This window comes from Colletotrichum siamense (assembly GCF_013390195.1).
Source record: "Colletotrichum siamense strain Cg363 chromosome Unknown KSG_Cg363_contig11, whole genome shotgun sequence".
NCBI lineage: Eukaryota > Fungi > Ascomycota > Sordariomycetes > Glomerellales > Glomerellaceae > Colletotrichum > Colletotrichum siamense.
The window spans coordinates 183,878-211,562 of NW_023501024.1; the positions used below are offsets into that span (position 1 = coordinate 183,878).

Genomic DNA, 27,685 nt, shown 5'->3' on the forward strand with positions numbered 1-27,685 from the left:
CATTGACCCACTCCACCGGAATCGCCAGTGATGTGGGCCAGACGCCTCCGGGAGGTATGAGCGACACTCGCAGACTCTGAAGGATGGATCGACGACCGCCCATCATGAAGGTCGGGGGCCGGGTGAGAGTTGAAGCGAGAGGCGGCGATACCACGTTTGGGAGACGGGAGTTGCAGCGTTGGCCGAAATGTTGACGTCGAAACGCCGCTCGAGGGGGGTGCATGCTCGGGAGAAGATGGGAGGCGCAGCGTCGGCGCAAAGGTCGAGGCAGAGAGGCCGCTTGAAGAAATCGTGGATTTGTGCGGCTGGGCCGTTGGAGGCGCGGATGGCAGGCGAAGTGTCGGCTCAAAGGTCGACGTAGAGAGGCCGCTGGACGACAGATTCGTTCCCCTCGAAGGCTCGGAGGGAGCAGGAACTCGAAAGGTCGGGGCGAAGGTCGAGGTAGACAAGCCGCTGGACATCTGCAAGGCTGAAGGAGGTCTCTGGTACGGGGGACCCCAAGAAGAAGTCTCCGTTTGTACCCAAGACATCACATCATCATCTCCAGCCGCGACTGGCGCCTTGAGAACCTCGAGCTGCTCTTGTTCTTCTCCTGGTACCACTGACGGCGGTCCGATGTCTCCAGTCCATGATGATAGCGTCCAAGCATCTGTCCACTGGGGCCAGACGACATCGCGCATGCTGCCTTGCTTGAGGATGCCCATGCCCACCAACTCGCCAATGAGGCTGCCCAGTTTGCGCACGATGCGGGGGTTCACGAGAGATGGGTAGTCGCTATTCTCGTGGATGCAGTTGAGCTTCGCGAGCAGGCTGTTGAGTCCGACGTGTTGACATGTGCGGGAGTCGAGCTTGTGGGTTGCCAAATGGGCGTACATTGACCGGATCGCCCCAGGGCACCATTTGATGTGTCCATTGTTGCCCACCTGGAGGTGCTCGAGAGTCACGTTCTCGACAACCTGCGATCCTCCAGTTAGCCCAAACGAAAAGCAAACAAGACTGACTACAAGCAGGGCGCAATTACCGTGGCGGTGTTGCCTCGACACATGTTGACGGGACAGAGGGAGAGCAGCAGAGACTGTTACTCCCGCGCCGAGATTTAGCACTGCAACTTCGTAGGCTCTGCGAGAAGGTTGCAAGAGGAGTTGCTGTGATTGACTTGTGGTGAAGGTCTGCTGAAGGCCTGATCCAGAAGGCTACGGCTGCTGGGCGAGAGCAAGTGTGGATGGCAGAGGAATTTAGCTGGCGCATGTTGGCAAACAAGGAGACCGTTGGCCAGACGTCTTCCTGTTCGTGCCCCTCCCTTAGCATGGCGCGAGCATGCAGCGAGCATGCAGCGAGCATGCAGCGAGCATGCAGCGAGCATGCAGCGAGGAGAGCAGTTCGTGAGATGTGGAGCATCACGGAAGGCTGCATAGACGCAGGTTCATGCGGGCCAACCGTCTGCTTGGTCCAGCAGAGTAGGGACTTGCGGAGCGGACCCACCCCGCTGGACTGCAGGTTGGTTCAGAGAGGCGGAGAGGCGACGAATCGCCGGCGATGAGCTGGTTCATCTGTCTCGGTCGGTCGTGGTGAGAGGAGTGTCGGTGAGGTTTTGGGAGGAAGAAGCCGAATGGAGGGCACAGCTGGGCAGAGGACAGAGAGAACGTGAGGCAAACGGCATGTCTAGCAACTGAGAGAGCGGGGCTGTTGAAGGCAGTCGTCAATTTGATCCCCCTCCCAGACGCTATCCATGTTCGTTCGTTGCCATTTGATTCTTGACTGCCTCATCTTGTTCTTCACGAGCTTCTCGGTATTGCCGGAGGCGTAAACATCCATCTCTTTGCGCCGCTGTTTAAGCGCAGGGCTGCTCGAGCAATTCGCAGCGCAGCGCAGTCCCAGCAGCACTGCAGACCAAATCCAACCCCCGCGTTCGTTCGAAATCGTTCGCTGGCCAGGCCATGGCTGTGACGAATCCCAGCACTGCAGACCAACCTTGACACCCATGTTTATTCGCTCGTCCGGTGAAGGGGGGAGAGACGCGACGCCTTGTTGGGCGCTCGCAAGGAAATTGGATCGCGGGAGTCGGTAAGGAGATGTCGGTTGGAGGTGTTTGTCGAGGATAAGAGTGTGGCTGACGTCTTCTGGCAGGTCGATCGAGCGAGTTCAATTGTCGGCGAGCATGGCTCCGGGGGCCGTTGTTGGTCTCGGGGTGCAACAATGGACTGCTTCCCCTCGCACGACGTGGTCTGTCTACATGCTTCAGGTTAGTGGAAAGCGTAGGGCAAGGGGATAGGAGACGTTTGGATAGAGAATGACAACTGACTTGTGACGGCAGATTCATTGCACCAAGGCGAGAGCGATCTCAAGAGGAGGGCTTGTCCCGAGCTGGAACGATGTCCGTGTGGTCAATCAAGGTTGGTGCGAACCCGAGTTGGTCGTCAAGCAGCAGCAGTTGACATGGACAGCAGGCCGAGTGACCGAGAGAAGCCGAAAGGGCGAGCATCCTTTGGCGCGCATCCCTTTGCGAGCATCCACATCTGCGCCGCAGCTCTCGGCATTCGCAACATTCAGTATGGTCAAGAGGGCCTGGGCCGACCACGTCTCAACCGGCGGAAGAAGCATCGGGCAGTGGCGGCAGTCTGTCACATCTCGGGGACTGCGACGACGACAACAACAAAGGCGGCAGCGACGGCGGCGAGGAGGAGGACAGGTGTGTGGCCATGGCAAAGGCGTCTCGTGGCTGGCCACCACGAGATGATGATGCTTTGTCGCACAGTTGCTTCCTTCCTCGTGTGAAGTCCTCGTCCTGGATGTCTCCACCCAAGAAGGCGCTCTCCCCCCAGGACCTTTTGGTGCAAGTGCAGTCGAGTAAGGTACGCCTAAGGTGCTGTTGCGCATGTGCTCCGCCAGAGCGGACCTTTCCCGCGCGCCCAGGTTGGACGCGACCTGACGCGGCGAGGGTGGTCTGATTCGCCAGGTCACATGATGGAATAGTCCGAGCTCTCTCCTGGTCCCACCACAACACTCAACATCCGGAGAGCACTGCTCATGCTGTCCAACAATCAACAATTCGACCTTCGGGCCCTGCGCACTAGCTGACGTAATCCAGGCGCTCGAGCCTGCACGAGCCACACACCACACAGTGGTCATAGGTGTGCCAGCGTTCAGGGCGTCCGTCACTACCACCACTGCCACCACAGCCACATCACCACCATCACCACTGCCAACTTCAACAACTTCCATTCGGGTTTCTCGCTGGATGCGGGAGACCCCACCGGCGAACATCTCTCGGGCTTCTCGCTTGATGCGCGAAACCCAATCGCCGACATTCCATTCGGATGTCTCGCTGGATGCGGGACATCTGACCATTGAACATTGCACTCCCCTCCCCAGGGCCAACAAAAAGCCAATACCTACCTTCTGACTTTAAGATTAACCAACTTGCAGCGCACACTTCCAAAAAACCACCGGCGAAAGCTGGTGATCCCTGGGGAGGGGAGTCGGACCTTGGGTCCATGCCTGCAGGGTAAGAGGCCAGAAGGGGCCAGGGGATTGGGTGGGAGGGGAGGAGGGCATTTGAGGGGGAACCTGTTTGTATGCTGAGACACCAACAAACCACCAATGTGCGCCAGACGCAGACGGGTGGCTGCATTCAGGTGCACAGTGCAGTGCACACAATCATAATACTGAATTCAGGAAACCAAAGACCAAAATGCAAGTGACGGCTTTTCTAATAGAAGCTGGGCCAGTTGACATGAGCGCGCATCCAAACCAAAGTGCAGGTCGAATAAAATGCGAGGTGCATTACACTGTGACAATTTGAAATATCTCCAAGGAAAATGTGGGTGGTTCTTGGACGGCCGCTTTGGACAGTGTGGCTTTGGTGTGGCTTTGGTGTGGCTTCGCGCAGTGTGGCTTCGCGCAGTGTGGCTTCGGACGCAGCAATTTGGCTGCGTCCGAAGCTCGGACCCATGGATTTGGGGTGCGCCCGAAGCTCGGACCCATTGATTTGGGGTGCGCCCGAAGCTCGGACCCATGGATTTTGGGTGCGCCCGAAGCTCGGACCATGGATTTTGGGTGCACTTCACCACTCTGATGAACCCATGCATGCGATTGAAGCCCCTACCTCCTCCATGGCTGCAATCCAAGACTCGCGCGCGCTGCAAGCTACCTTAGTCAGGCTATCTGTTGTATGCTGGCTGGCTAACAGCTACGTGGTTGCGTGATGGTTCTAAGTAAGAGTTTGAAAGCTCCCCCGACAGTCTGAGCTTTTAGACAGTCGGAGCTTTCTGAACGTCGCGATGTACAGCGGGAACTTCGGGACATTCATTGCGGGCAGGCAACCACAGGTTGGGTGAGTTTCTTGCTTGGCCCGCTGAGCCCCTGTTGTTTAGGGGAGACCTGACGGTTGGGCGCTGTACGCCGTCCTCGCCACTGAATTTGCAGCGGACCTCGCTGGGGAGGTGCCAGCCACAATAAGTGGTGCGGATTGCACAGCATCAACTTCGTCAAAACTCCATGCATGCCGCTACTCGTGACCAAAGTACGCACATAGGTTACCCCCTCTCAGGGCAGGAAACACAATACTTACACTTGCCGCAGCAGCTCCATCTGCTTGCGCATCAGAATGGTGCCGAGCAGGCTGGCATCCCGCACCTCGCTCCTCATCTCCCTTCTCTGGTCGGCCGAGAATGCCCGCCACGCCCGCCCGAATTCCATTGCAAACCGCCTCGCCTCCCGTTGCACCATGCTGTCGCCGTCGTGGCCTCCGGGCCGTGCCGCTGTCGCGTCTCCCTCCCCTGCGACAGTGTCATACATGTCGCTGTCCTTGCCCAGCCCGGCATAGGACCAGAGCCCGGCGAGCCATCCGGCGCCTGCGCTTCCGCTGGCTGGATCCGCCGCCGACTCAGCCGAGTCAAGCACCTTGTAGAACTCCTCGACCCTGTATTCCCTAGCCCTGTTTTCTTCTTCCAACTTGGCATTTCGTTCGTCCTTGTCGTGCTGTTGGGCCTCATGCAACCGTGCCTGGCGCTCCTTGAGGTCGGCGATCGCGTAGGACAATGTTCGCGACATCTCGTCTGGATCAGGGTGGCTGAACCTGAACCCATACCTTTGCCCGAGCACCTCCTCCAGTAGACCTCGCCGGCCGGGATGGGTCGGCTGTGGCGGCATAACGATCCGGCGCCGCGTTGTCGCCTCCGTCCCGCCCGTAGTTCTGTCCGCACCCCCCTCCACAAACCCCATGTTCCTGCTCCCCGCACTTTCGTCATGAGTGCCGAATATGCCTCCATCGCGCGCGCAACCCCGCCTGCCGGAGTATGCAGCTGAAAGGATGGCGGCGGGTAGATGCTGGATCGTCCTGTTCCAGCCGTCGAGCGCCGACGAGTTGGAGAAGCGATGGCCATTTGTTGCTGCAGCCGCTGCCATGCCGGGATTCGCCGTGACGATGATGATGAGCAGCACCATTGTCATGTCTTCAACGGCCTGCAGCGCGTTCCCCAGCCGGCACACGTAGGAGCCGATGTCCCGGATCGATTGCTCAAGGGCATCGCGCTGCTTGCTGCCCCGCTGCAAGGGCGCCAGGAGTTGCGACTCGGTCGCCTCGAACGTCGCGGATTGCGCCTCGACGTCCACCATGTATGCCGGAAACAGGGGGAGAAGATCCAGGTCGATGGATCGCCCGACGCGCCGCAGCCGCACCGCAAATGCCGCCAACCCCGTGTAAACGCTGGTGATGCTGTTGAGGATGCTTGTCTGCGCCTCAAACGCGGCAGTGTCGAGCTTCGAACTGACTTCCGGCGCGAGATGGCCAACCCACTCTCGGAAGCCAACCAGTGTCTCCTCTTCCAGCGACATTGACGACGAAGGCGGCGGTGCGTGCGGAACTGGGCGCTTCGAGCCGGCCAGCCTTTCTGGCGAGGTCCATCCCTCGGCTGTCGTCTTGAGCCCCATGGCGATGAGCAGCAGCAAGGTTGTGCCAGACGAAATCGCGGACCCGACTTCGGAAAGGCCGCGCCGGGCTTCGGTGAGGTCTCGGTTGACGTGTTCGCATGCCTGGCCTAGCCTCCACCTAGCCGTAGCGTTGAGCACAGTCGCGAGCCCTGCCGTCCTGGAGTCCAGCCATTCGTCATCGCGGTATAGTATTCGAGGCTCGTGGCATACGCGATTGGCACCGTCGATGAACTCGGCTAGAATGTCCTTGTGGGGGCTAGGCTGCCGGATCGCCAGGGGTTCGAACGACTGCAGGAGATTGACGATGGGGAGATGGATGGGAAGGCGGAATTCGGCGGGCTCAGGGACATTGACGGCCAAGACGGCGACGAACACGGCGACGGCGACGACAATGACTGCGAGCATTATGAGAGTGCGCCCAGAGAACCATCGTGCGCCGGACGGTGTGCCGTGTGTCGGCGTGTTGGAGGAGTTGTCTAGATTGTGTTGGTCTTTGTTGCAGCCGTCCCCGCCCTCTTCGTCGCCCGCATGGTCAGAGTCCGGTGGGCAGACATCGTGATACAGTCGAATGGATGTATCGAGACGGACGGCGCCCCAGGGACGCGCGGGGATGCTGGGATGTGGATGGCGGGTTCGGTAGACGCTGTCGCGGGTGACATGGATCGTTGTCTCTGGCAAGGGAGAGTATCCGTCGTGGAAGCACAGGAGCAGATCGCGAGGTTGTGGGAGGTCGGGGGTGGTGCTCAGCGACAAGGCGAGGGTGGTGAACTGGTCGAGGGGGTGCGCTTCGCTTTCGCTTTGTTCGGCGGCAAGAGTGTCGCCATCGTGGTTGTGATGCAGGCCAGCTTGGTGTGCAGAGGAGAATCGGCGCTGCTGCCCTTCAGCAACACTGTGAAGCGGTGATGGTGAGGATGGCGTCGATGACGACGGACGGAGGAGAGCGCGAGTCGCCGGCGCTGTGGCAGTTGCGGATCTGCGTCGTGGTGGAGGTGGGGACGGCGAAGCCATTCCACCTGCGCTAGACATTGGATGACTTGACTTGACTCGCATCGAGTTTAAGCTGGCTCGATGCATGACAGTGGAGCAGGTGGGTATGCATGTAAACAGGTAAATCTTTCTACATACATAACATCCAATTCTCACCTAATACATTGCACTAAACAGTTTACCCTCTAATCCATACCATTTTCCCAAACGACGACAAACAAACAAACAAACACATCACGATTATCCTGCTCCACGCGCGCCCGCCTTGAAGGCTTGGTACACGGCGTGGGTCTCATCAACCCGGGCTTGCAGACGTCCCAATTCCTGCGGAGACGCCTCCAAACCACCCGAGTTCCGCGCCTCTTCAAGTGCTTTCACAGCCTCGTGCCACGGCCTCTTGGCCTCCATCTTATCCATCCAGCGCCCGATGATCGGGCTCATGGCCCGGATTATCTGAATCTCTGCCTCCCTCTGCGCCTCCTCGCCGTTGATGTTCCTGCCCTTGACCTCGTCCTTGGCCAAATTGACGATTCTTTCGATGCGCAGCTGCTTTCGTGGTTCGGGCAAACAGTCCGTGGCAATCGTCGACACCACTGAGACGGCCACCTGTCGCTGCGGCACCCGCTGCTGTGCCGGAGTGTCTCGCGGCGCTTGTTGTTGTTGGACAGCCGATCGCGGGCGCATCCGTCGATATGCGTTCTCGTGGTTGCCTGCCTCGTACTCGCCAGCATCCTTTGCAGCCTTCTTGGCCTGCTTTCGCTCCCTGTCGACGAATTTGAGCCAGACGTAGGCGGGCTCTGGATGTGCCTCCCACTCCGTCAGAACCTCGTCCTCTAGGGGGATCATGCCGTCGCGAGACCCGCGGAAGCGGGCGCACTTGTCCATCGTCTCCGCCAGCCTGATGACCATCTTGATCCATGCCGGCATGAACATGTCGAGGCGCTCGTGCGAGAGGTAGCAGAGGCGTCGCAGAGCACCGAAGAACGTCAGCACCTCGTTGAGATCGGAGATTTCGCCCTGGCCCGCCGTGAACCACATCGTCACCGGTCGCAGGAGCTGGCTCAGCTCGCCCAGGCTGAGCCGGGCTGTTGCCAACGCCCACACGATGCGCCCCTTGGTTGCCCGACAAAAGTACACCTTCATTCCATCTTGATACGAATCAACGGGCTTGCCGCAGAGCGTCTGTTCCACAATGTGAGTTTGAGGCTGTAATTCTTGGGGCGGGGGCGGGGGCGGAAGCTTGGAGACATACCTCATTGGAGTTTGTTGAACACATGTCGACAGTAGATAAGCCTGTAGCTTGGTTGCTTTCGTCACAGCCCTGCAGTAACTCAAAGGGGCGGAAGGCTTGATCTAATACCACCACATGGGAGGATCGAGAATCTCAGAACGCTTGAGGGTCGGATGCTTCCAGCATTCTCGAAATCCGTTTGAACAGTCCATCCAAACACCCAGGACAACAGCTGGTCCGTTCATTCTGGGTCAATCTCCGTGGACCATCGTTGGATCCAGCGAGCTGAAATGTTGGCAATAGAAAACATGACCAGAAGCGAACGTCACATGAACCGTGTTGGTGTGCCTCTTTGTCTGGGATGATCTAGCACTGACCAGCGCAGCACCCCATTCAATCCCATTCAATCAATTCAACCAATCAGCTAATCAAAAGAGGGCTTTTTTCGCAGTCAATCAGCTAAAACGACGATGCCCTCGTTTTAAACGTTTTAATCAATCTGAAGTTAGCCGGAAGAAGGAAAATCCAGTCTCTAGACTAATTAGGATTTTTAAAAGATTTAATAAAAAAACAAAAAAGTTAACTAGATATTCTTTTCTAGCCGCTTAAAGTTATAACTTTTTAAGCTTTTATATTATAGTTAATAACTTAAGCTAGTTTTAAACTAATATCTCTATAATTCCCTATATAGTAGACTTACTATTAGCTTATTAGGTCTTATTATAATATATCTATAAGGGGCTGGCCCTTAGTTTATTCAACTTAGGGGTGCCTCAATTATAGGAATCTAAGCTAAAGAGGGGAGGGTTCTAGGAAGCCCCTTATGCAGAGGAAAAACAGGTATAGGGCGGTAGTTAAGCAAACGCAGTCGCTAAGGGCAGAATTCTCCTAGGTCTATAGCACCACCCAGACGTTAACAATAAGCGTAGCCCATAACACATACCCCCCCCTCCAGCCCTCACATGAGTGCAGTTATAGCACAGGCCAAGGGCGGTTAGCACAGGCCACAAACAAGGCCAGCACTACATTAATCCAGGCTGCTAACTACCCTACACCCCATAAGCAAATAACATAATAATAGGATTTTTTTACACCTAGTTTGCTTCCTATTTTTCCTTCTCTTATTAACCCACACAGCAGTAAGTTAATTAATCAATCACAACATTATTTTAGCTAACTTTTCGTTATTCTAGTAGCGTTTCTAGCATGCTCTCAACCCATTATTCATATAAGTCGATCAGCCTCCAATCCTTATCAATCGCTAACTCATTTAGATCCAATCAATCCACTCTCTCCACCTCCACAATAGCACCACCCATACGAAAATACCCACCCTTTCCCCATTATTTCACCGCAATTAACCCAATACAGCCCACCCTATCAGACTCCAACATAGAGATAAAGTCTCCCTCCGCCATTATCAGCAGCACCTCACCCTCCAAGCGTTCTAAGTTCGCCAGCTTCTCCAACCACAAAGAGCCCATTCTTAAGGAGTTCAACCTCCTCAACAACCCCCTCCACGCTCTAGAGGGTCAGGGTCTACATACCTTCCTCAACCAGCCCCTCTCCCCCCACCTTATCGTCAAAACGCCCATTTTCATACATTTCTATCTCATTCTTCCGTCACCTTCCTAACGTTCTACTAAAGCCCTCACCCACACCAGCTCATCTTCAGTAGCATCCCCCTAGACGACACCCAAGGACCTCCCCATGAGGTCCCTTACCTAAAGTGCACATCCGCTACAGCTAAAGCTAAGAAGCCTAGCAACATTATAGCTTACCGCAACATCCTCAAGCAAGATGCGTTATCCCCACGCTTCAAGCTCATTTCAGAACTAACTGTTTCCTTAAGCAACATCACCCAGTACGTCCACTGCTCTGATAAGTCTATTAAGTCAGCCTATATTAATATAAGTACCTATCCTCCGCCATTCTAATACCATAAAGCTAATAATCTACTAGAGTAATAAAGGTATAGTCCGCTACTAAGAGGAGTTTGCTTCTCTCAGTTACAACTATCTTACCTATTACAATATCAACGAGGAGACCTTAGTAAGTCCTCATTACTTCACTATTCTAATAAGGTTATTAACTTTTTCGCTAGCTCCCTACGTAGGTTAAAACTCACGCAAAGCTCCTCCACGCCACCTCCATTCAGAGCCACAAGATCCACACTAAGGCTAAAGAGAAGCACACCACTAAGGTTACTGCCAAAGCCATTACCAGCGCCAACACTTCCCCCACACCTTCCGCCAGTTCCCCAGCCACTCCTATCCTCAGCACTCCTACTACTACCTCCACCTTAATATCTCTCCCAGTCAAGCCTAACAAAGCCTAGCTGCACCATCTCACCCAAGCTCACCTAGATATAGCTAAGGTCCTCCACAAGGTCTATTACACCCCCATTCCACTCCCATTTTCAGTATTCTAACTCTTTTTAGCTTACTAATACCACTGCTACTGCTCGCACTAAGCAAGAGGAGTAAAAGGTTTATTTCTAGAGTTTTTATTTCACCCACTTATTTACCCATTCTAGGCCCATCTCAGCCTCATTACGCCCTTCTGCAGCCTTATGCCACAATAAAATCTTTTCGCCACTCCTCATCTTTTCACTTATAAACCACCTTACTACCCTTCCCCTCATTCCATTTACGCTCACCTACCATTATTCAACTATAACGCTACATACTAAAGGTTACTATTATTTTTATCTATAAGGCTATACTTTTCCTCAAACTTATCTACTACTTAGTTATCCTATAAGGATTACAGGAGTTCCTAAGTAGGCTAGCTATATCCTAACCACTTAACTAGCAACTCGCAACATCTACCCCTACCCACGCATTTCCACCACACCACTAGAACAAACTCAACCTCCTATTCGTCTTCCCTATCTTTAAAGATAGGTAGTAGTTAGGGATTATCAACCTTTTAACCTAAGAGCAGGTCGTTCGCAGCACATCGTAACAAACTAACGTGAAAATAGTTATAAACCTTACCTAGAACGTTTAACTTAACTATAGTTAGTGAGATTACTCTAGTTACTTCATACTTTAGGTGTAACTAATCTAACTTCTTATAAGGTCGTTCTATATAGAAGTTTGCTAACAATAACTAAACCTTATCGCCTACTTTATAGTACTCTGCTAGCATCCTTTTAGCGTTCGCCAATCGCTCCATTATCTATTAAGCTGCCACAATAGCAGCTTAAACTAACTCTACAGTCAACCTCAGTTTACTAACAAACTTATCAGCAGCCAACTCGCATAGGTTCGCCAGCTCTAGCGCAGGCTAAATTACTAATACCAGGTCAACATAATACCCATAGGTAAAGAAGAATAAGCTTACTCCTATTACAGCCACATCGCAACTATTAATCGCTAATTAAACAGATAATAAGTAAACTTCCCAGTCATCTTAAGCAAAGTTAACTATTATCCACAAGACCACCTAGATCTCCTAGTTAAAGCGTTTAGTTACCCCATCCATCTACAGGTAGAAGGCAGTACTCAAACATTATTCAATCTTAGTAAGCACACAAAATTATCACTAAAACTAGCTTATCCAGTTACTACCTCTGTCGCTAACAATCAACTTTAGCACACCATAAAACCAATAATAACAGTTTACAAAGCGTTCTGCGCACGCTTCTACATCCATTAATATCATCCCTTCTAGCGTTATTATCTTCAAAAGTCTGTCAACTATTACCCAGAGGTATCTAGATCCTATTTTCACCACGCATAAGAGATCTATTATAAAGTCCATAGCGAGGTCGCAATATAGCCATTCTACTACTAACAATAGCTAAAAGAGTCCGCGTTTCGCTTATCGCCATATCATTCCCCAGCCGCAGCCATCACAGTTCCTCGCAAAACAACAGACAGCCACAGACTGCCCTAGCCAGAAGTACTACCAGGCCAAAATAGCCAGTATGTTATTTCAGCCAGGGTAGCCCATCATCACTAAGTTATAGCACTTCTAGATCAACTACGTTTAGAGGGCGTTCTGTAGGTAGTTTTCATCCGTTAATCTTAACACCTAAATTTAGTCTCTAAACGTTAATTAGTTGAGGGTATCTATACTACACTTAGCGATTTATAATTTTAGGCCTAACTAAGAGGGGAAACTTTAATCCCCCCTTTTTACTATAAAATAAGCTTCTTAGTATTAATTATCACCTACTTACGCTTTATTCTAAGCGTGCTGAAAGGCCAGGTCCTCAAATACTAACATTTCAGGGACTTCCACAGATATCAATCTACATACTTTTCCTAAGGCAGAGTTAGGGATTATTTATATTACCCTTCCTTTTTCTTATTTATCCTCCTAACCTTTTAGGGCGTCTTATTTACAGCATAAGAGCATATTAGATACAGCTATAAGGCGACCTAGTTAGTATTCCAAGAAGAAGTTGTATCTCAAAAGCTGTTCCACCTAACAACTTTAGCGTTCTATTAAACGTTACTTTTATATAAAGTATTTAAGGCCTTTATAGTTAGTTAAAACCTTAAATCTAAGGTAGCTTCTCAACTCTACATCCCACACGCCCAAGCATATAATCACTACTAACAGCTCTTTATCATAAATTAAGTAGTTATATTAAGCTAAAGTCAGCTTCTATAAATAGAAAGCAATAGGATACTATTACCCCTATAAGTCTTCTTAGGTTAATACTCCTCCTAGCATAAACCCTAAGCAGTCTGTCTTAATAGTTATTAAGGCTTACAGGTTAAAGCAGCATAATACTAGCATGGTCTAAAAGCAGCGTTTAAGCGTTTAGAATACGTCTTCTTATTCCTTACCCCAGACGAACAGGACTCCTTTCTTCATAAGGAGGGTAAGAGGCTTAATAACCCCTAAATACTCTAATATAAAGATTTAGTAATAATTAGCAAACCCAAGGAAACTTCGCAGCCCTTTTATAGAAGTAAATGCTTCCTATTTAATAATTACCTACACTTTCTCCACATCGCAAGTAATGCCTTCTCCTGCCTTAAGGATAAACCCCACATACTTTACTGTTTTCACAAAGAACTTACACTTTGCTAGGTTAAGGTTAAGGCCAACTTCTTTAAGCGCTCAAAAGACCTTACAAACCTTCCGCTTATAGTCCGCTTAGGAGCTACTGCTATAAACTAGTACGTTATCAATATATGCTGTCGCAAAGTCGTTAAGGAACTCCTAGAGCATGCTGTTAATATACCATTAGAACGTCGCTAAGGCTCTGCTCAGCTTAAATAGGCAGACTAGCCACTTAAAAAGCCTATATTACATGCAAAAAGCAGTCTTCTCCTAGTGCCTTTCTGCCACACAAATCTTATAGAAGGCTGCCATAACATCTAATTTAGTATACCACTTTGCTACACTAACTCTCTAGAAGGTCTCTTAGATTAAGGGCAGAAGGTAACAGTCTCGTTTTATGATCACGTTTAACGCTCTATAATCGCAACAGAACTGCAATCCCTTACTTAGTTTTTAGATAAAGAGGACTAATACGCCTACAGGCGACTTACTAACTTAAATAAACCTCTTATCAAGCAGGTTAGTAAGCATCTTTTTAAGTATTAGTAACTCTTCCCTCAACATACTATAGAGGGGGCCCCAGGGCAAAAGCGCCTCTCAACCAGAAGCATCGCAATCAAAGTAGATTTTATGATCCACACCAGGGCGACTTAAGGGCAGGGGATATAATTTAGTAGCCTCAAAAAGCTCTACAAATTCTTTGCAAACATATTACAGCAGTCTCCCAGAATAATCTTCTAGTTTCTTTACCTTAAGCGCCTTCTTAATATCTTTTAGGCTTATAGCCTATATCCCTACTGCTACTTCAGACAGCCTATTCCTACTAACCTTCTAGTAAATTACTGCAAATAAAGCAGCATTTAACCAGCAGGCTTCCTAGATTTCCCTCACCCTTTAGGGCTCTTCCTATCCCTATAGGGTAACTATAACCCCTACCTTCCCATAGAACACACGCTTCTCTACCGCATTATAAATAATATTATTTTATTCTATCTATAGTTTCCCTAAGAAGAGGTTAGCGTCTAACCCTCCTACTACATAAGCAAAAAGTCGCTATACGTAGCCCCCAATTTCAAGGTATAATACAGCCACTCCTTTTATAATAGTTTAAGCTAAATTATCAGCAAAACCTCATAATTACTACGCTTAGCAGTCAACATACAGTAAATAGAGGTAGCAGGCATACTAGTAGTCTACTATTACGTAGATATCATAGCTACAGTCCATCAAAGCGTTAGTAGGAGTGCCTTTATTAACTCTAACTGCTAACATCACAAAAAGCCTACTTATGCTACATTCTAACTAGAACTATTTCTAACCAGCCCGCTCTTCCTCTATTATCCCCAATACCTAATTTCACACTAGGGTTACTCATTTCCTAAGTCAGAAGTATCTTCTTCCTTCTCAGTCTCTTCTAAGTCTAAGTATATTATTTCCTCAACAGCTTTCGCCGCTCTAAAGCCATCCCTCAACCTCTTAGTCTTTCAGCAGTCCTTCCGCAGGTAGCCAACTTAATTACACTTAAAACAACAACACGTTTCCTTACTAGGGTTTTCGCCTGTTCTTTCGCGCAAGGCGCGCACTAAACCCATCATCCTAATATCCCCATCTGCGTCCACCTTCAGAGGTGACAACCTTATTCCAAAGGTCCCAGGCCAGCGCAAAACGTTATAAATACAACATAATCCCTCTAATTTCTATACAATATTCTATATAAGGCTTATATACTTAGCATACTTATAGGAGGTCAGGTAGTTAACCAGACAATTAAGGAGCTCATACAACAGTACCCTACATAAGTAATCAATCTAAACGCCATCTAGCTAAGTTACGCCGCCTACCTCTACAATAGCGCATTCAAAGCAGGGAAGAAATAAAGCAAAGGCTTCATTATATTTCATCTTAAGCTCTAATAGTCTTCTAAAGGCTTTACTTTCCACGTTTAGGTTACTATAGGTGCAGTCTAAGTATGCTAAAAAGGCGTCCAGCTTAAACAAGCTGTTACTACCTCCCAAGCTATAGAAGGCCGTAACCACCAGCTATACTCTAAGTTCCAAGTAGGAGTTAATAAGATACTACACCTCTTAGTTACTTAAGTAGAAAGCCTAATCTATCCTAATCTTATCACATATCTATTACGCCCACATAGCATACTCATTACAACTTCCCCCAAACTTAGGGGGGTTAAGGAGGGGCTTTAAGCGCCAAATACTACCCATTTCCTAAGTAATATCTAGTTTAAGGAGTAGCAGCAGCGCCAGCAGCAGTGCCAACAGAGTTACCGCAGGGTTTAGCGTTACTAATGCTGACGCGTTATCAGCCGCTATTATTTACATTAGATCTACAGCTAGCTTATTATTAATCTGCTGTAAGATCATTAGGTTATTAAGCTAGTTACTAAGCTTATTAATAGCTGCATAGATCGCTTTAAACACCTCCTTATTTGCTAACGTTAGTTTTAGGCCAGCCGCTTCTAGCCCAGTCAGCTCCATTTTCTACCTGCTATCTATCGCTCTATATAATCAGCGAAGCAGGCATTCAAATTAAGCTTAGATATATAAGGGGCTAGCCCTTAGTTTGTTCAACTTAGAGGTGCCTTAATTATAGGAATCTAAGCTAAAGAGGGGAGGGTTCTAGGAAGCCCCTTATGCGGAGGAAAAACAGGTATAGGGCAGTGGTTAAGCGAACGCAGTCGCTGAGAGCAGAATTCTCCTAGGTCTGTAGCACCGCCCAAACGTTAACAATAGGCGTAGCCCGTAACAATATCTCTAAAAAAAAAAAAGGTAAGTAGTTATAAATATTAGTTTAATAATGCTCTTAGGCTAATAAGTACTAAAGTAAGGCTAGATACTTCTTAATAGTAAGGCTAATACTACTAAGAAGTACTAAAAATGCTAGAAATATACTTTTTACTATACTAACTTAATTAATATATTTTTAGCCCCCTTACTAAAGCTTAAAAAAAGCCTATTTTTAACCCTTTCGCTAGCCCTCAAAAATAACCCTTTTTTAATATTACTAGTAATGTTACTACTACTACTACTACTATGCCTGCCTCTATGCTTTAAAGCCCTACCTATATACACCTCTTAGCATCTTTTTTAACCTCTCACCTACTATTATAATACCTATACTAGCCTGTAATTAACACCTTAATTACTTTATTAGCTATAATATATTAACTCTTTATAGGATTACTACTTAAATCTACACTTTATTAACTACTAATATTATATTAACTATTAACCTTACTACTTATAGTAGTTTTAAAGCCCTACTTTACGCTATATAGAAAAGTTAACGCTTTGTTAATATTAAGTATATCTTAAGGAAGGGTAGCTAAGGTTATACCTCTTAGATTAAGAATAAAGGCTTCTTTATCTATAAGATCCTTTAAAATAGTACTTAAAGTATACTACTTCTTTACTCTACTTTTAACTATACTAATAATATATCTAAGTAATACTTATTAGGTTTATTAATACTATAATAAAGCTAAGTATCTTAATATACCTTAAAAGGCTTCTATTATATCTAGTGCTAAGGTATACCTTAAGACTATCTATTATATCTTCTAAGATTAATCCTACGCTAAGAGTATATCTAGTGATAATTCTAATAATAATAGGCTCCTACTTAAGCGCTAATATTTTATTCTTATTATTATACCTTAAGGTAAGGTCTTATAGATTAAAAAGCTAACCTTTAGGTTTATTATTAATACTAATAACCCCTTCTTAATATTTAGTAATTAATATATATAGTATATACTTAACCTCTTTAATTATAATATTTTTAACTAAATATATTAGTTAAAGTTAAGTTAGAGGGCTTTACTTAACTAACTTTATACTTCTAAGAAAGTATAGATCTAAGTAGAGATATAGAAGGCACTTACTAGGGTTTATATATTATTTAATCTATAGACCTCACTTAATTAATATATAATTATTACTATTTTTAGCTACTTTATTAATAAAGTAAGTAAGTAGATATAATACCTCTTAGCTCTTTACTACTAGCTTAGCGCTTACTTTAGTGAGAATATTATTATTACTATTTATACTATTCTTAGTAACTAAGGCTTACTTAATAAAGTTAGTATAGCTATCTCTAATAATACTATAAATAATAACTCTTACTTTAAAGCTCTCTTCCCTTCTCTTTTACTTATATATATAAAAATTAATACTAAATAACGCTAAATTTAATACTATAATTATATCCTTAACCTTATTAGTTATACTATTATTTATAGTGTTAATAATAAAGTATTTAAGGAGAAGTTTAACTTCCTTCTTAGTCCTAATAGAACTTAAGAAGACCTAACCTATTAGAAGTAAAAAGGCTTTATTAGTAAGCTTTAGAACATTATTAAGCATATTAGATTATCACTATAATAATCTAAAAGCTTTCTATTTATTAGTAATAAAGCTAATAATAATAATAAGACCTTTACTTTATAGGAGGAGTTATTATAAAAGCTAAACTTAATACTAAATAATATTATTTAATAAAACTTAATATATATAATAGTTAAGTATGCTTTACTTAAATATAGCTAGATTAATAGTTATATACTTTATACTTAGGGCTTTAAGTATACTATAGATTATATCCTTAGTGAGGATACCCTCACTAATAAGGACTAATAGATCCTTATAGAGTTAAATAATATATTTAAGCTGCTCTATAAGTAGACTAAGAGATATAAGGGCTAAAGTAAAGGTAATAGGTATAGTTAACTCTAAGAGGTTTTAATAAGTATAAAATACCTCTTAGATTAACTTAAGAACTAGTATAAGCTCTATAATACCCCTACTAATAAGGAAATTAACTTTATAACTACTTAACTTATTTAGAATTAGTTATAATAACTATCTTAACTTATAAAAGCATTATAATACTCTTGAAGAGCCTTAGTAGCAGCTTTATAAGCCTTATTAATTAATAGCATTCTAACTTATACTTAGTCTAATTATATACCCTTATAACACCCCTAATATAACACTTTTAACTCTTATAGCTACTTATATTTATTAATTATTAATAGTTAATAAGTACTTAATAAATACTATATTAAGCTTATAAAGTCTCCCCTCTATACTACTATAGTAATTTTATATCTTAGCTAAAGCTTATAATAGTTTACAAAACGCTAGAATATACTAAAGACTTATAGATAGCTTTATAATACTTAAAAAGGACTTTAAGAGTATTAAGAATAATAGTATACTAAAGGATCTAACCTTATTAATTATTAACCTTATCTAGAGCTTTAGTAAGCTATTTTTTTATTACTTACTATTACCCTAAAAGCTAAAGACTCTAAATATTATTAATAGTTAAATAGTAAGGCTTATAATACTACTATTAATAAAACTAATAAACTAAAGTAATACTTTAGCTTCTTAATTACTAAGCTTATTAATAACCTTATTTAGTAGTAGATTTTATATTAATAGACCTTCCTAACGCTTAGTAAACTTACTTTTAATATCTTTGCTATCTTAGTAATAATAATAGACTATAAGAGGGTATTTAGCTTTACTAAGTTAGTTCTAATATTATAGAAGCTATTAATAAAGCCCTTATAGCTTAAGAAAACCTAATACCTCTAGAACTAGATTTAAAGTAGTAATATTACTATTAGTAGCTACTACTTTAAGTAGAAAGGTTAATAGAAAGCTATATAACCTTAGATTATTATATAATATAAGTTTAGACTTTCTAAGAATATTATAAGAGCTTTACTAACTTCCTATTTAGGTAATTTGAATTAAATTAAATCAAATTAGTTAAAATAATTAAAAGTATCGCGAAAAGTCATTTAATCAGCCAATCTCGAGCCTCAGTTTTGACTTGATTAATTGGTATGCTGCGCTGGCACTGACGAACCCCTTATGGCGACGGCATCTGTCTTGTTCGATGGCTGTATCTTGCACCAAAACCATGACGGCTCACATCGCAGCGGCAAAACGTCCAAGCGCACATGCCTATCACTTTTTAACATGAGCGACCGGCGGTCGACGGCCGATGTGACTGCTCATAGTCAGAAACCGACACTTCAGCCCTCTTTCTCCCTCTTTTGAGATATTCATGGCGGCTTGAAACGCCGAACACAAGCTTTCACCAGGATTCAAGGTAGAAGCCGGCCAAATGAGGCGAGGCCAAAAGCAGCTCGTCTCATCGCTCATGGACGGGTTCCCGCGCCGAAACGAGTCAATCCTATTGTCTGCTGCCCGCCGAGGGGTACAAAAGACTAGTGCGAGATGCTTCGATGTGAATTAGGAGGATGGGCAACATCATCAACCCTCGCCTGGTCAGTCAGCCAACCTCTACCCATCCCATCTCCCGCCACCGCACGTATTTTCCTTGCCATGGAGAGCTTTTACGAAAGCCTTAATTGCAGACCGTTGGGCAGGCCCAGCGATACATCTCAGAACAAGCCGCCGCCGAGAGAGCCACAGTTCCGAGCGCCTCCTCCAGCGCGAAAAGTCCCGGAGCCAGAGCCAGAGCTAGAGCCGGAGCCAGAGCTAGAGCCGGAGCCGGAACCAGAGCCAGAGACCAGAGAGCCGCAGCAGAAACCGAATAACACAGTCCTCTCGCCGCCGTCACCTCCAAGCATTGCGCCTCTGCTGGCTGGCCTATGGAAGATTTGTGTGAGCGTCTGCGTCTCGGGTCCGTGGAAGATTTGTGTCACCATCTACGTCTGGGGTCCGTGGATTTGTTACGGCGGTATCGTCCTTTCCGCTCTCGCGCTTGTCGCCTGGTTCTTTCAAAAGCTTGGCCCCATCATCTTTTTCATCGTCGAAAACGTGTCTTGGTTACTGGCGGTCAGCTCCGCCGCCGCCACCTGGACCTTCTCGGGACTCCCGGCGCTCCCGACGCTCCCGTCCCTGCCTAGTTTCCTCTCCTCTTCTCCCTCCTCAGCCCCCAAAACCAACGACCCGCCGGGAATCCGCCTTACGGACAACTCGACGCGAGTGCTCCAGGTGCCCATGGTCCTCGGGGTTGTGGTCTCCGGCACCGGGGTGAGCTTCGAGGTGTCCACGAGCCATGCCACGTTCCTCATCGACACGTTGTCCGACGAGCTGTTTGGGCAGGAAAAGCCCATGCTCACCTTCGAAGTTCAGAAGGTCTCGGGCTCGTGGGGCTCTGCCCAGAACCAGTGGATGGACACGAAGCGCACGTGGGAGGCGGAGATGGCGGGCTTCTTCTTCAACGTCTCGTGGGAGTCGGACCAACTGGCTGCCCTCGCCGACATGTGGGACAAGGCGGATGAGCAGGCGGCCCGCGACAGCCTCGAGGAGGATTCCGCGACAACGCCGGCCGCGATCTTGCTAAAGGTTCGACGGTGGTTCCGCCACGCCGAACCCGGGAAGACCAGACCGCGGTCTGTCAAGGTGCATCAGAGTGTCGGCCGGCTCCGCGGGGCTGTGGAGCGGCAGGTTGGCATCATCGCCTTGATCCTCAGGGACCTGCAAGAGATACACGGCCACATGAGCGAGAGCCGGTCCATATCCTGCGGCGCAGGCAATTTCCTTCAATCGAGGCAGCAGACAGGGGAGACAACGGGCGTCAACGCTTTGAGCGATGGTGTGTCTCTGAGCCATGCGTCGGATTCCATGTATGCCTTTTGCAAGATCATAGAGACTTGCCTCATCGAGATTGATGCCCTCATGTCCAAGGCCAGCGAGGACGTGGACCTCCTGCAGAAGGTTGGCTGGAGGCTGTCGAAGGGATTGGGCAGCTTGGTCATTTCCATGGCCGCCAAGGAAGGCAGGCTTGTGCAGGATGGCGACGAGCATGCGGAATCCGAAAGGCTCGTGCGGAACGACGTGGTGAAGATGGTCCGGGATGTCAAGGGCCAGATTGCGGGCCACTTTGCGGTCCAGTACAACTTGTAGATTACGAGGCGAGTAGGGCGGGCACTTGCTCTTTTGATTTCTTTGTTGGTCGGAACTCAGATAGCATCAGATATCAGATATTCAAATGACAGCAGGGACGGTTTTTGTACTGGGTTGAATATTCTTTCAAGACCAGTGAGGCGAAAAAGTTCCCGTCACTGCCTCTCTGTTGTATGAAAGACAGCCCGAAACTTGTCGGGTTCTTTTTGTTAAGTTTTGAGGTTGACAGCACTCGGGGCCTTTTCTACAAATACCCGTGGCTGACACCTCCCTGAACTTTCTGCCCCATTGTTCCACAACTGCATCATCTAACAAGCGCAAGATGCCGATCAACTACACGTACGTCACTGCCATCCTGGCATGTCTTGTAGGTCTTGTTTACTGGAGTTCCTCGCCAACCGAAGCAGCCATGAGCAGTCTCCTCCCCAACATTGTCTCTCCATACGATGAAACGCTCGGTAAGTAATGCGTGCTTCGGTGGCGGGTCGAGATGATACATGCTTACAATGTCTATAGAGGCTGGATGCAACCTGCAGAAGGACATGTACACGGTTTACAACAGACACATGACCATGTACGAGTTCCTGGATGTGTCCCCGGATGCCAGCAAATCGGACATAGTGCAAGCGCTTCAAAAGATACAAAGAGAGAGCAAGGCTGCTACCAACACGTGCGCGGCGGCTCCTAGCCTCTGCCCCGAGCACTACCGGGTTCAACTCGACAAGCTGGCCCTCGCGGACCGCGTCGTGTTGTTTCTGCTGCAGAGCCAGGCGCAGAGGGACAGATATGACGCCGAGATCTATTTCGCGCTCGTGCACGTCGCCGTTCTCGATGAGGAGGACCGGGCTTCTGCTACTGCGGCCAGGGACAACGATGTTGACGACAAGGGATCGGGCTGGAAATGGCCAACAAGGGGCTGGGCTGTTGAGTCCAAGAGCGATAGGAAGCTTCGGATGATTAGAGACAAGGTTACGAAGAAGAACGAAGCCCAGGTTGAGGCTGGCCAGAGCTTGAGACAACTGTGCGGGAACTGGGTTGTCTGAGTTGACGATAGTTGGCTAGGGTGGTTGGAGGTGAAGGGTAGCGAGCGCGGTGTTGTAGGGCGACCGACACAGTTCTTCGATCGGATAGACCCTTCAGTGGATATAGCACGTCACAGGCAATTCATCATATTGAACAGTTGAGCCTGCTCGTGAACGTGGCGGGCAAGAGAGGCGGACAGGGTCGGAAACGGTGTTGATAAGTTGGCGTGCGATAATACAGAATTGCATACTGGTGTCTTCATCTCTTAGTTTTCACAGGAAAATATGGGATAATATCCGTCAAATTGGGCATGTTACCTGGATAGGTCGAATTATTTACAAAGGCGGAATTGTTTATAAAGGTTGAATCGTCAAATAGGTAGGAAGAATTGGTTGCAAGCCACCTGGCACGCCATACGTAACTAGCCGAAGCCTCAGCGCTTCTCCTATGGTGTTTCGATTTTTCAGATCTGGGCTGATAACAAACGAAGAAAGAGCGCTTCACGAGAAATTCATGCGAAGTGAAGACGAAGCCTGTGTCGGGTTCCGAAAACAATTCCGACACGACATTGATGGGCCTAAGTAAACATTTGATTAACGAGAAGGTTCTGATCACGTTGCCGGGACAGGAAAAAGACGGAGGGTCACCCTGAAAGAAGGCCAGCAGTTACATGGTGCCCACTAGTACACATCTTCCACGATATCTGATTTGTAGCTTGGACTGGTTCTAATACATTGTCCACAAATAGATTCACTTTGCTGCATCTCCGCCGGAATTGATGCGGTCGCCGAATGGTTTAGCTCCCATAGCCGCGAGAAAAGCACATCAATTATCTCCCGGGGCTTAGTTGCCATCATCGTTGCAGTGCGTAGACTCTTGAAGCCCCTGAAACTCTTCAAGAAATATAATACCACAACTACATTCCTCATTCCCGATGAAGATCGATGTTGCCCGCGTTTACACTGATTTCCTCGCCATCTTATCTTCTATCAATGTCGACGATGATGCGTTGCGCGCTATTGACGACGAACGATTCTTTTGACGAATTACTTGGTCTTGGAATCGAAGAGCAACGATGTGTGCACCGTGAATTTGGCCGTTTGGAAACATTTTTGAAGCCCGAGGGAACTTCGCCCTACGATTTGCCGCCGACTGTCAGCCAACAAAATGTAAACCACTCCACTGCCTCACACTCGGCGGAAGATTTAACTTTTGGGGTCTTATTGAAACTTTGTCTCAAGATGGTTGCGTATTATTTCAAAGATATCTCCACAATCGACGGACTGGTTAAGGGGTCACTCGCAGCAGTGCGAGGAATCCCCGATTTCCCCTGTCGAGCTCCGGCCTACCGGCGCCCGACCTGGCGCAACCCCATCACCATTAGTACTGGCGATGAAGTACACGAAGCTTATTTGACTCGGTTGCCGTGGCGGTGTTGTTCAAAGACGCGCCATTGGGATCAAGCATTTCGCTCAGCAACAGCTGGCCCCGCAGAGGTGTCAGGAGAACGTCATGGTGGTGTGACGGCTAGATCTTTCTTCCCTTCTAAGTTTTCTTCTTTGTAGTTTGCCGCTTAGAGGCGCACCTTATTAACTACTATATAACTCTCACAAAGAAATAATTAAAAGCTAGGATAGCCTAGGCTTTATAGAGAAACCTCTATAGCTACTTATAGGGGTATATAAAGAGAATATAAATTACTTTAATTATAAGGAGTAAGTATCTCTTTTTTTATACTACTATAACTTATTACTCCTTTAATATTAAAATATTATTACTATACTATATTAATACTATTTATTATTACTTTAAAAGTAATAATAGTTTCTTTATAATTATTTAAAAGAACTAAAATAAAGTATATAGATTTTTATATATATAACTTAGTTCTTTAATATAAAGTTTAATAATATATTAAATATATTATTACTTTTTACTAATATATTTAAATAAAATAATATATTATTAAACTAAAATATAGAGATATTTTAAATATATTAAAATAAACTTTAAAATAAATAAATTATATAATATTAATTAAATTAAGTATTTTATATTATTAAAGTATAGTATTTTATTAAAAAAACTTAAAGATATATATATAATTACTATAGTATAGTAGTAGTTAATAAAAGTAGTTAGATATATAGGGGGTAGTTAGAGTAAGGGGGACCTCTTATATATCCTTAGTTATATAAAAATTCACAAAAGAATTCTTCATAAAATGTGTGACGGCCAGACTTCTCATGCAGCTGTGCGAAGGCTGGCTGCGAGGGAGTGTGCAGACAACGCTCCACGTAAATGTCCTTCCAGATGGCTGGGCCTTTGGCGAGGACTCACGCTCAGGCTCAGAGAGCTACACTTTTGATTTCCTGAAGTACCGCGTCGTGGAGCTGCTGCACGGTGGCCGAGTCTCTGATTGAGCGCGGACAAAGAGACCCGACCCGAGGACGCTGCACAACTCAATGCTATTTCCAACCTGAAGATCGAGGGCTCCTGGACGTGCTAGCTCTGCGATCATGGCCACCAGCAGGCCTCTAACAGCATCAAGCCTTGGCCCGGTCTGGTGATCAAGATTGACCAACATTAATGAAGAACGGCAAGTGGTCCATTCAACATGAAACCACGTTGAAATTCTTCGGTTTGCAAGTGAACAGCACGGCTATAAATTTCAACGGCCATTTCCGAGAATAGAAGCTTCCCGAGCGGCACCCCTTGAGTAAGCAACTGAACGCTGAATGGAAAAATGAAGAATGGATGAAGACATATGCCCAGTCTAGTAAAACCTTTTATTGACCGCATGTAGAACCTGAACAATTAGACGGTTAATGGCTGGTAGAGCGATGTAGTCAAGTGGGTTGTCAAGCTTGTGGTAGCAGCACTGCATCAACGTTGCCTTCTGAAACCCGTTTGCAACTATGTCCTACGCATTCAGATTGCAAACGACAGAGCCTGGGTGGATAATGACGACTGCACAATCCGTCAAACATTACAGCAAGTGGAACTTTAAACATAGACCTATTGCTAATTGATCGCCGGATCGAGTCCACCCCCCACGCACCACCACGAAGGGCGGCGCTACGGTGACGACCCGGCGCGGCCAGCTCGAGATTACCGGCCGTCAAAGGCTGGAATACACATAGACAGAGGGCATGCGGCGTCACGGCAGCACCAATGATGCCCACAGTGGTCCTCAGGGCCATGCCGTTCGGGATTAGTGGCATCACGAGGCTGATGGCGATGCCGCCCCAGTCGAGCGGCGCCATGGCCATCTCGGCCAAGTAGCAAGGGCAGATCAGTAGCACAATGACCCCGATGGCAAATGTCATCGCCCGCAAGCCGCTGCCGTTGGCCATCAGCACCGCGACGGTCACAGCGGCCCCGCCATCTTCTGTTCCTGGCCACGAAGAAGCGGGGCCGACGGCATTTAGGGAACAGCCGGTAGCGGATCGGCATCGCCTTCCGGCACGTCCAACCCCAGCGATACGTCGTGGCCGAGCAGGTTCGCTTCCATACGCATCAGGCCGCCGGTCGATTGGATGTGCGATACGGAGGCGGCGAGGCTCCCGATGCCATTTAGCAAAGTTGCAACCCTTTGTAGGGCAACACGGCACCAAGCATTCGTCAAGCAGACCGACATCACTGATGCGCAAAGTCGTAAGAATGAGCATCAGAAGTTGACGGCGGATGCCTTCGCTCGACTTGCTCGTGTTAGCCATGCCGCCAGCGTTTGTTCTGCGCCATAATCAAACTCTTAGGTTTGATACTTGATACCTGTAAGCAGATCGACACCTCTCACTTCCTGCACATTCACGCAATGGGTAGGTGAAGGGCACACAGAGCAGTAGCTAGAAAAGGAGAGCTACTTTCGTAAGCACGGGGAAGACATCATGCTGGAAGGACAGAGTGATACTGAATTTTTATCGATTGTCGACTCCTATTTTTGGACTGATCTTGATCGTCAACTCATTTGTTCATTAACTAGAAAACAACGATGATCTAGTCGAGTGAGTAAATTTACGCACATTATGCCATATTTCAAGTCTCGTCACGCCGCGCACAACTGGATGCATACGATCCAGTCATCACCCTCCAGTCAGTCAGGCCGCTTCAAGTTATCGACTCTGTCGTATCAGATGGTTGCATATCTCAGCCTGTTCACATTCAGCAAAAGTTTGAATTAACTCAGTGAATAGAGCTGATTAAGATTGATTTATTCGTCGTTGAAAATTCACATTTGACCGGAGGCCTACAAAATGGCGACGCTTCAATGTTGAGGAACCGAGCACAGCAGGGTACTGCGGCCTCAACACTATGACTCTGACATTTGTCAACACACACAACAGCAACAACCACCGTGTTTGTGCATTTTGTTCTTGATTTTGCTCAGAATGGTAGTACAATGAGGCGATTTGGCGTTCATTTGCTCGACGAGGAGGAGTAAAGTCGCAGAAACTGATGTTGTCATATTGGATCGTCGTCCGGCTGGGCGAGCCTTCGTCGGAATGTGGTGCGCGGGAGGGTCCTTGATCTACTCCTTTCACCCGCCCGCCCGCGGATTCCGAGTGCGAAACGGTAGATTGACGCGTAGCCATATGCGCAGGAGTCTTTGCGCATGCTGCATGGAGTAGGCAACCCGCCATTCGCGCCGGAGTCGGCCGGCGCGTCCGGTGCGCACGCCCCACCCGCGTTGCCGATGGCCGCAAAGCTGCAAAGCCGCGCCGGAGCCTCCAGTGTCGATAGCGCTCGTGGCCGGCAGCTGCAACTTCAAAAGTGGGTAAATCGACGCGTACAGCATGCACCCAGATGATAGAGGCATTGCTGAAATCAGCAATTTCAGGCCTGTGGCACGGCATCATTCTTGTTCCGACACACTTCGATTCAAACTTTCGTCACTTAGGCCGATGCACGCGATCTAGAAGTATGGTATTCCACAGCCCTGATCTCACTGCTTTCTGTAGCATATTTCTCAGTTGGAGCCAGATCGTACGTATCGAGCTATTCGCGAAAGCGTAGTCATATGACGTCGGAAAAAGGGTAACTGAGAATGCCCGAAAATTGTGCTTCTGCAGTGGTTTGGGCAATGCACGATGATTTCTTGTGTAAAGGGGAGTGCGGCAGTCCGCAGCCACCCTAGGAGGAGCGAAGAAGCTCCCTCCATTCAATCTTCGCTTTGATTTCTTTGGGGGATGAGGCAACAGAGAGAGCCGCCCTCTTCACCGCCACAAGTTGTCGCAGCCGTTCAGGAAGGGGAGGACGTGTTCGGACACAATGCACAAGGTTTCGGTGGGGAGGGGAGCATGTGCACTGCTTGACGCATTGCCTGAAGCCCAGCAAAAGTGGCCATGACGACGTGCAGTAGAGCACGACTGTCTGAGTCAACCGAAGATCTGTTGAAGTGCTTTGAAGGAATCCATTGACATTTCAATCGGTTAAAAACTGGTCGCATCTGAGAAATGATGGTTGGGATAACTGCCACAGCCACAGCCAGGGTGTTTTCAGTGAGGCGCCGTTTTGGTGTCCAATGGCTGGAAGCGCGGCGGGCTGGTGGTTCAATCGTTGGTGGGGATGTGGTGGT

The 27,685-nt window shown here is 47.4% G+C and overlaps 3 protein-coding genes across 3 annotated transcripts; 2 read left to right on the plus strand and 1 right to left on the minus strand.

Annotated features, from left to right (window-relative positions):
• Window positions 1-19,554: 19,554 nt before the first annotated feature.
• Window positions 19,555-21,084, plus strand: CGCS363_v015027 (uncharacterized protein; the record flags this gene model as incomplete). The annotated part of the gene is made up of 1 exon (XM_036646876.1): window positions 19,555-21,084. The coding sequence occupies one exon, from the start codon at window positions 19,555-19,557 to the stop codon at window positions 21,082-21,084; it is 1,530 nt and encodes a 509-aa protein (XP_036487912.1).
• A 322-nt stretch (window positions 21,085-21,406) lies between these two features.
• Window positions 21,407-22,127, plus strand: CGCS363_v015028 (uncharacterized protein; the record flags this gene model as incomplete). Its single annotated transcript, XM_036646877.1, has 2 exons — window positions 21,407-21,542; window positions 21,601-22,127. 2 exons carry the CDS (start codon window positions 21,407-21,409, stop codon window positions 22,125-22,127), a joined length of 663 nt encoding a protein of 220 aa, XP_036487908.1.
• A 2,903-nt stretch (window positions 22,128-25,030) lies between these two features.
• On the minus strand, window positions 25,031-25,379 carry CGCS363_v015029 (uncharacterized protein; the record flags this gene model as incomplete). Its single annotated transcript, XM_036646878.1, has 2 exons — window positions 25,031-25,077; window positions 25,169-25,379. 2 exons carry the CDS (start codon window positions 25,377-25,379, stop codon window positions 25,031-25,033), a joined length of 258 nt encoding a protein of 85 aa, XP_036487909.1.
• Window positions 25,380-27,685: the final 2,306 nt, after the last annotated feature.